The sequence below is a fragment of the Myotis brandtii genome, unplaced genomic scaffold, assembly GCF_000412655.1.
Source record: "Myotis brandtii unplaced genomic scaffold, ASM41265v1 scaffold1058, whole genome shotgun sequence".
NCBI lineage: Eukaryota > Metazoa > Chordata > Mammalia > Chiroptera > Vespertilionidae > Myotis > Myotis brandtii.
Window position 1 is genome coordinate 299,832 of NW_005353572.1, and position 8,804 is coordinate 308,635.

Below are 8,804 nucleotides of genomic sequence, written 5' to 3' on the forward strand. Positions count from 1 at the left end.
TTATTTATCTTCTATAATTGAAACTTTGTTGCTTTGAGTGGAGCTCAGAGCCGGCTGCAGCAGCTGGGAAGCTTGGCTTCCTGCATCATTGGGGCAACCAAGCCTCCTGCTTGCTCCAGCTCCATGGCTGCTGGCCACCATCTTGGTTGGGTTAATTTGCATATATTCGCTCTGATTGGCTGGTGGGCGTGGCTTAAGACGTAGTGAAGGTACGGTTAATTTGCATGTTTGTCTTTTATTAGTTTAGATATCCAGAGCAAAGGCACTCGGGTGTCTTTCCTTGTAAGATGTGCAAAAGTGCTGGACACCCAAGGAGAGTTGTCTCCATATACCTTATTTTGGAGTTGTGAAAACGTTTTTGATAGAGGTTTTTTCCCATTCCATTTAAAAAATTATGGTAAAGCCCTACTTGGGTTGGCTCAGTGGGTAGAGTGTTGGCCTGTAGACTGAAGAGTCCAAGGTTTAATTCCAGTTCAATGCCTGGTTTGCAGGGTTGGTCCCCAGTGGGGGGCATACAGAAGGCAGCTGATCAATGATTCTCTATCATCATTGATGTTTCTATCTCTCCCTCTCCCTTCCTCTCTGAAATCAATTTAAAAAGAAAGAAAAGAAATATATCTAAAAAAATTATGGTGAAATGAAATCTTAAAGGAACGTTAATATTAAACTTGTGGGGTTTTTTCCTAACCATACCCCCATCCCTTTTTTTTTTTTCCAGTTCAGTTTGTGTCCTTGCTTTTTCTTACTTAGATTACCATAATTGCCTAACTGGTCTTACTAGTCAGTAGTCTTCTTCTATCTGTCATCAATACCTGTGCCAGAGGGATCTTTTAAAATGCAGATCTGATGATGTTACTCAATTTAAATTTTATTGGTTTCCTATTACTATTAGGACAAATTTAAATTGTTGAGCAGTTGTACAATTTTTCTTATGCTAACTACTATCCAGTTTTTAAGTGTTGACAAGTAAACTTAAAATAATTTTAAGGCCATAAAAGCCAATATTAGCTAGGCTGTGACATCTGCTCTTAGTTTCTCTTATACTATTGTCTGCAATATGCAGTTCTTTCTGCCTTGAATAATTTCCATATTTGCCTATTCATCCTGAAAAACCTACCTCCTCTATAAAGCCTTTAAGTCAGTGGTTCTCCACCTTCCTAATGCCGTGACCCTTTAATACAGTTCCTCATGTTGTGGTGACCCCCAACCATAAAATTATTTTCGTTGCTACTTCATAACTGTAATTTTGCTGCTGTTATGAATCATAATGTAAATATCTGATATGCAGGATGTATTTTCATTGTTACAAATTGAACATAATTCAAGCATAGTGATTAATCACAAAAACAATATGTAATTATATATGTGTTTTCCGATGGTCTTAGGTGACCCCTGTGAAAGGGTCGTTCGACCCCCAAAGGGGTCGCGACCCACAGGTTGAGAACCGCTGCTTTAAGTGAACCCATCTCAATTTAGTTTGGTACCTTGCTCTGAACATCTTTAATTTTTTTCTTTTGTTAATCCTCAGCTGAGGATATTTTTTTTCCATTGCTTTTCAGAGAGAGGGAGGGAAGGCAAGAAAGAGAAAGAGAAACATTGATGTGAGAGAGACACATCTATTGGATGCCTCCCACATGTGCTGGACCTGGGGGTGGGCAGTGATCCGGCAACTCGGATACATACTCTTGGCTAAGAATCAATCCTGCTACCCCTTGCTGTGCTGGCTGAGACTCTAACCACGGACCTACACCAGCCAGGGCTGAACACCTTTAATTTCTAATAAACTGCATGTGTCACTACTGCACTTATCTCATTGTGTTCTAATTATTGATTTACTTTTTTTTTGCATCCTCACTACATAAAGTGTAAGCTACTTTGAGTATGACTCCAGTCCTTTCACACAAACACCAAATCTTTAGGAAAGAAAATTGCTTTGGAATCAAATCCATTAAATTCATTTTTTAAATTACTTTTAAGCTATTCCCTGTTTTGAACCTTGAGGATATTAATTTGCTTAATTTTGAAGGGAAAAATATAGTATTCACTGGAAAATAGATGTGATACAGTTATATGGTCCAACCTGTTTATGATCCAAGATATATGGGCATCATATTTATTATTTACTATACTATGCCTAATAATATTCTCTTGCATTGTTTATATTAAAATACAGACGGTGGACATTCATAAAGAGAAAGTGGCTCGAAGGGAGATTGGTATTTTGACAACAAATAAGAATACATCAAGAACTCACAAAATAATAGCACCTGCAAATATGGAGCACCCTGTAAGGTATATTCGGAAACGTATTGACTATACAGTTCTGGATGATGTGGGCCATGGTGTCAAGGTAAGCATTTTTATTGCATTAACTTAAAATAACTTATTTACCCAGTAAATATTTTGGATAGCAAAATGCTGATAAAGATTATTTTCTTGAAGAATTAGTAGACTGTCTTAGTTAGTAACTAGCATTACAATTTTCATCGAACACTTATTTAATATTAGCTATGTATTATACCAAAATGGGGCAGAATTTTGGGATAGGCTATATTCAAGAAGCTGTTAAAACTTGAAGTGGCTATTCATTCATTGAGCTATTTTAATCTTAGACTATATTATAAACTAGAGGCCTGGTGCATGAAATTCGTAGACGGTGGGGGTGGGGGGTGGTCCCTCAGCCCGGCCTGCACCATCTCCAATCCGGGATCCCTCGGGGGATATCCGACTGCTGGTTTGACAAAAATTCAAATTTTTTGTCAAAAAAACTGGCAGTTGGACATCCCTCTCGCAATCCGGGACCGCTGGCTCCTAACCGCTTGCCTGTCTGCCTGTCTGATCGCCCCTAACCGCCTCTGCCTGCCGGCCTCATGCCCCTAACTGCTCCCTGCCAGCCTGATCGCCCCTAACTGCCCTTCCCTGCTGACCTGATCGCCCCTAACTGCCTTCCCCTGCCGGCTTTATCGCCCCTAACTGCTCTCCCCTGCCAGCTTGATTGCCTCTAACCACCACTGCCCTGCTGTGTGGGTCCTGGGTGTGGGTATCAGGCTCCCTCCTCCCTCCTGTCAGAGTCTGGAGCGTGCCGTGGGATCCAGAGTCCAGTCCCCGCCCACCCGCGTTCGCCTCGAAATCGCGTGAGACCCAGACCAGGCTGGCCCCACCCCCATTGGGTGAGACCCAGACCCGGCTGACCCCGCCCCTGTCAAGCCCCACCGGCATGTCAAAGTCCCCGGCCGGCGCTGGGAGGAGACGCAGTGTCAGTCATTTTCTGGGTCAGCATCAGGCAGGGATGCAGGCTCCTGCTGATCAGTCATTACAGCGTGAGGGCATGGTGACCATTTGCATATTAGCCTTTTATCATTATAGATTTGTTTTGAATACCATATCTTGTTTTCTCTCTCTTTTTAAAAAAAATATATTTTTATTGATTTCAGAGAGGAAGGGAGAGGGAGAAGGAGAGAGAGAGAGAAACATTAATGATGAGAGAGAACCATTGATAGGCTGCCTTCTGCACCCCTCTACTGGAGATCGAGCGTGCAATCCGGGCATGTGTCCTTGACTGGAAGCGAACCTGGGATCTTTCAGTCCACAGGCTGACGCTCTATCCACTGAGCCAAACTAGCTAGGGCTTGTTTTCTCTTTTTTTAAAATATATTTTTACTGATTTCAGAGAGTAAGGGAGAGGGAGAGAATGATAGAAACATTGATGGGAGAGAACATCAATTGGTTGCCTCCTACATGTCCTTCACCAGGGATTGAGCCCACAACCCAGGCATGTGCTCAGACCGAGAATCTAACCAGTAATCTCTTGGTGCAGGGGTCGATGCTCAACCATTGGGCCACACCGGCTGGTTTAAATTCAGTTATTTTAGACTAGATTTTTAAGATATTTTTAGACTAGATCTATAGGATTTGGATTTTGAGAGGCTGGAAGAACTTTTTTGTATTATTTAACTTGTCTTTGGATTAAAATTTATATCTATCTTACACATGTATATGTGCAAGTGCACACACACACTCACTCATTTATTCACTCACTTGTTCCGCTTTTGCCCAATCTTGATTTTTCTTCCTACCAAAGCAATATACACTCATGAATAAAGTTTTATCATCCTCTTAGAATATCTTCTATTGTCCCTTCAGTAATAATTGTTTAATACACAATACTTAGCAGAGTATAAGATGAAACCACATTTTACAAGGAATGGGTGAGAATATTCAACTATTTTATATATGTATAAATGGGAAGTGTAAACACAGCATGATCTATACTGAAAGTATACAGATGTGAGTTTTGGCAGTCTACTTTTTTGTAATACAGGTATTTTAGACTCGGGGGTTTTTTAAACTTTAAAAAAATTATGGTAAAATATAATCACATAAAATTTACCACTTGAAGTGTACAGTTCTGTGGCATTAAGCACATTCATATTGTTATGCAGACTTTTTTAAAATGTATTTTTTTCTTTTTAAATTACAGTTTACATACCACATAATATTAGTTTTAGTTATACATCTCAATGATTATATAACTTACTAAGTGATCATCCGGATAAATCTCATACTCATCTGACACCACGTATAGTTATTAGATTATTATTGATTGTATTTCCTATGCCCTACTTTACATCTCCATGACTAATTGTTACTACCAATTTGTACTTCTTAATCCCTTCACCTTTTTCACCCATCCCCCCAACCCTCCTCCTATCTGGCAACCCTCAAAATGTTTTCTTAGTCTGTTCTGCTTGTTTGTTTAATTTATTTTTAGATTAAATTGTTGATAGATATGTATTTGTTGTCATTTTATTGTTCATATTTTTTATATTTTTCCCCCTTCTTAAATAAGACCCTCTAATATTTCATGTAATAATGGTTTGGTGGTGATGAGCTCCTTTAGCTTTGTCTTGTCTGGAAAGCTCCTTATCTGTCCTTCCATTCTAATTGATACCTTTGCTGGGTAGAGCAATCATGGTTGTAGGTCCTTGTTTTTCATTACTTTGAATATATTTTGCGAATACCTTCTGGCCTGTTGTTTCTGTTGGGAAATCAGCTGACAGTCTTTTGGGAGCTCCCTTGTTGGTAACTAACTGCTTTTCTCTTATTGCTTTTTGTTGTTGTTAATCCTCACCAAAGGATATTTTTTCCATTGATATTTATTTAGAAAGAGTGGAAGAGAGGAGGGGAAAGAGTGAGAGGAAAAAACATAGATGTGAGAGAGACACATTGATTGGTTGCTTCCTGTACATGTCCTGACCTGGGTTGGGGATCAAACCTGAAATCCAGTTACTGCAAACCAGGTAAGGGCCTTTGAATGGGAATTGAATCCGTAACCCATAGGTGTATGGGCCAGTGCTCAAACTACTGAGCACACCAACTAGGGCTCTCTTGCTTTTTGTTTTTGTTTTTGTTTTTTTTTGTTAATTCTCATCTGAGGCTGTTTTTCACTGATTTTTATTTTTTAAGAGAGAGTGGAAGGGAGGGGGTGGGGGGAGAGAAACATCGATGTGAGAGAGACACATTGATTGGTCGCCTCCCACACACACCCCAGTCAGGGCCAGGGATTGAACCTGCAACCCAGGTACATGCCCTTGACTGGGAATCAAACCTACAATCCTTCTGTGTGTGGGCCAAAGCTTTAACCACTGAGTTACACTCGCCAGGGCTCTTGATACTTTTAAAATTCTCTCTTTGTCTTTAACCTTTTGCATTTTAATTATGATGAATCTTGGTATAAGTCTCTTTGGGTTCATCTTGTTTGGGATTCTCTGTGCTTCCTGGAGTTGTATGTCTATTTCCTTCACCATGTTAGGGAAGTTTTCTGTCATTTTTTCAAATAGGTTTTCAATTCCTTGCTCTTTCTCTTCTCCTTTTAGCACCCCCATGATAAGAATGTTGATACGCTTAAAGTTATCCCAGAGGCTCCTTACATTATCCTTATATTTTTGGATTCTTTTTTTTTCTCTTCTGATTGGGTGTTTTTTGCTTCCTTCTATTCCAAATTGCTGTTTTGATTCTTGGCTTCATCTACTCTACTGTTGATTTCCTGTAAATTATTCTTCATTTTCGTTAGTGTATCCTTCATTTCTGACTGGTTCTTTTCTATGGTTTCCATGTATATTTTTATGCTGATGAAGTCCTTTCTAAGTTTATCTACTCTTCCCCTAGGTTCTTTGACATCCTTATGAGCAATGTTTGAACTCTGCATCTAGTAGATTGCTTGAATCCATTTTGTTTAGTTCTTTTTCTGGAATTTTGTTCTGTTCTTCCATATGGGACATGTTTCTTTGTCTCCTAATTTTTGCAGCCTCACTGTTTTTTTTTTTCATTCTATGTATTAGGTAGAATTACTATGTCTTCCTGTCTTGATAGAGTGGTCTAATGTAGCAGGTGTTCTGTAAGGTCCAGTGGCACAGCCTCCCTGTTTAGCTGAGCTGGGCACTCTAGGAGTGCCCCTTATGTGGGCTTTGGTATACCCTCCTGTTGTTGTTGAGTCTTAATTGCTGTTGACACATCAAGGGGAAGGATTTATTCCAAGGTTGATCGGTTGCAAGGACTGGCTGTGACCATCGTGGAGTATCAGCTATGCAGGGTCCCACCCCACAGAGCAGGATTTCATCAGGTCTTTGGTGTCTGCTGAGTCCACCCCTTGAGTGTGTGGCTCATGGAGGTGATTGGGTGGTGCTTCAACTTGGTCTGAAGCTGTCCAGTGGGTGTGCTTGTTCTGGGGACTACCTGGAGGTATAGGACAAGGTCAGTCACTATTTGTGTTCTGCCTAGGGCAGCGGTTCTCAACCTGTATGTCGCGACCCCTTTGGGGGTCGAATGACCCTTTCACATGGGTTGCCTAAGACCATTGGAAAACATATAATTACATATTGTTTTTGTGATTAATCACTATGCTTGAATTATGTTCAATTTGTAACAATGAAAATACATCCTGCATATCAGATATTTACATTACGATTCATAACAGTAGCAAAATTACAGTTATGAAGTAGCAACGAAAATAATTTTATGGTTGGGGGTCACCACAACATGAGGAACTGTATTAAAGGGTCGCGGCATTAGGAAGGTTGAGAACCACTGGCCTAGGACCATCCAAAATGAGCTACAAAGCAATCTGCAGATGGCTGGTATTTATGCTCTGCTTTGAGGTGAGGTGCCCAGGAGAGACCAAGCTATGAACCAAGCCGGATGCCACTATTGCTGCGCCTGGTACTACTTAGTGAGAGGTGCAGGGCATGCAGAGGCCAGATGCTGCTTGTTTGAGGGATTATTGGAAAGTCTGACACAGGAGCCAAGCCTGGCTATTCCTATGTAAAATCCAGGGAAACAGCTTGGGTGGGCCTGCAAGTTGGGTGGGGTGGGGTGGGGTCTTAGGGCAGGGCATACCCTTTTAGACAGTTGGATGGAGACTTGGATATGTCATTTGTTGGCTCATCAATGGCCTCTGCCAGCACTCCTGTCAGGGAGAAAGCTGCCCCTCCAGCTCTCGCCCTGATGCCATACAGTTCAGTTCCTCTCCGTATGTCTATGTCCCTGATGCATTTCAGGCTGCTGTCCCAATGCTGGAACTCAGAGTCCAAGTAAGTCTGTGTGTTCCTTTTTAAGAGGAACATCTGGGTCTCCAGTAGCCCTCTATTTCAGCCACAGTGCTTGCTGTTTGTTTTTAAAGAGAGAGGAATGGAGAGGGAGAGAGGGAGAGAGAGAGAGAGAGAGAGACACACACACACATTGATGTGAGAGCAGAACTTCAAGAAGCTGCCTCATGCATGCCCACCACCAGGAATTGAGCCCACCACCAAGGCATGTGCCCTGACTGAGAATTGAACCAGCAACTTTTTGGTGCATGGTCAATGTCCAACCAGCTGAGCCACACCAGCCAGGGCTCCTCCCAATTTTTAACCACCACATGTGGTTGTGATACCAGCCTATTCTGAGTATTCACCGCCCCCCCCCCCCCCCCCCCACCGAAAGTGGTTTCTTCTTTATATCCTTAGTTGTAGGACTTCCCTTCAGCTAGATTTCAGGCGGGTATGAATGATGATTGTTCTGTAGTTTAGATGTAATTTTGATGTGGATATGGGAGGATTCAAGTACCACATTTATCTACTCTGCCATCTTTTTTTTTACTCTGCCATCTTGACAGAAAGCCTTAAAATCTATTTTTGACTGGGGCAAGAGGATGAGTGGTCTGTCAGAATAGTGTATCTTAGAAGCTTTTATGTGGCATATTTGTTCATATTTTGTTTGTGTGTTATACAAATGCAAACATTTATTTTTTTCACTAATAGTGTATTGCTGATTTTTTTTATTTCTCCACTTTTCTGATTTTTTAAAAAAGATCATTGTACCCTGGACAGTTTGCTTAGTGATTAGAGCATCAGCCTGTGGACCGAAGGCTCTCGGGTTTGATTCCCGGTCAAGGGCACATAGCTGGCTTGCAGGTTCAATCCCCGGCTTTCAGTCAGGGTGCATGCAGGAGGCAACCAATCAATGTGTCTCTCTCACATCATTGTTTCTCTATCTCACTCCCCTACTCTTTCCCTCTCTCCTTCCCTCCAACTTTCCCTTCCACTCTCTAAAAATCAATGGAAAAAATATCCTCAGGTGAGGATTAGAAAAAAAAAAGTCGTTGCTTACTTAATTATTTCTAACACTAGAGGCCCGGTGCACAAAAATTTGTGCACTGGTGTGGGGGGGTGTCCCTCAGCCCCACTTGTGCCCTCTCACAGTCTGGGACCCCTCGGGAGATAACGACCTGCTGGCTTAGGCCCACTCCCGGGTGGCAGAGGGCAGGC

General features: G+C 41.6%; 1 protein-coding gene and 1 long non-coding RNA gene across 7 annotated transcripts in view; one reads left to right on the forward strand and one right to left on the reverse strand.

The window, feature by feature from the left end:
* Positions 1-8,804, forward strand: part of ABI1 (abl-interactor 1) — a 107,298-nt gene that overhangs the window by 67,075 nt on the left and 31,419 nt on the right. For all 6 annotated transcript variants that reach the window (XM_014540711.1, XM_014540698.1, XM_014540707.1 and 3 more), the window contains exon 3: positions 2,174-2,350. In XM_014540711.1, the coding sequence (XP_014396197.1) occupies positions 2,174-2,350 (177 nt within the window). The remainder of the gene's footprint in view (positions 1-2,173; positions 2,351-8,804) is intronic.
* The window catches only part of LOC106726319, an 8,273-nt gene continuing 4,330 nt past the window's right edge, over positions 4,862-8,804 (reverse strand). The window contains exons 2-3 of the long non-coding RNA XR_001362370.1: positions 6,280-6,285; positions 4,862-4,998 (exon numbers count right to left, since the gene is read on the reverse strand). This is a non-coding gene — a long non-coding RNA (uncharacterized LOC106726319). The remainder of the gene's footprint in view (positions 4,999-6,279; positions 6,286-8,804) is intronic.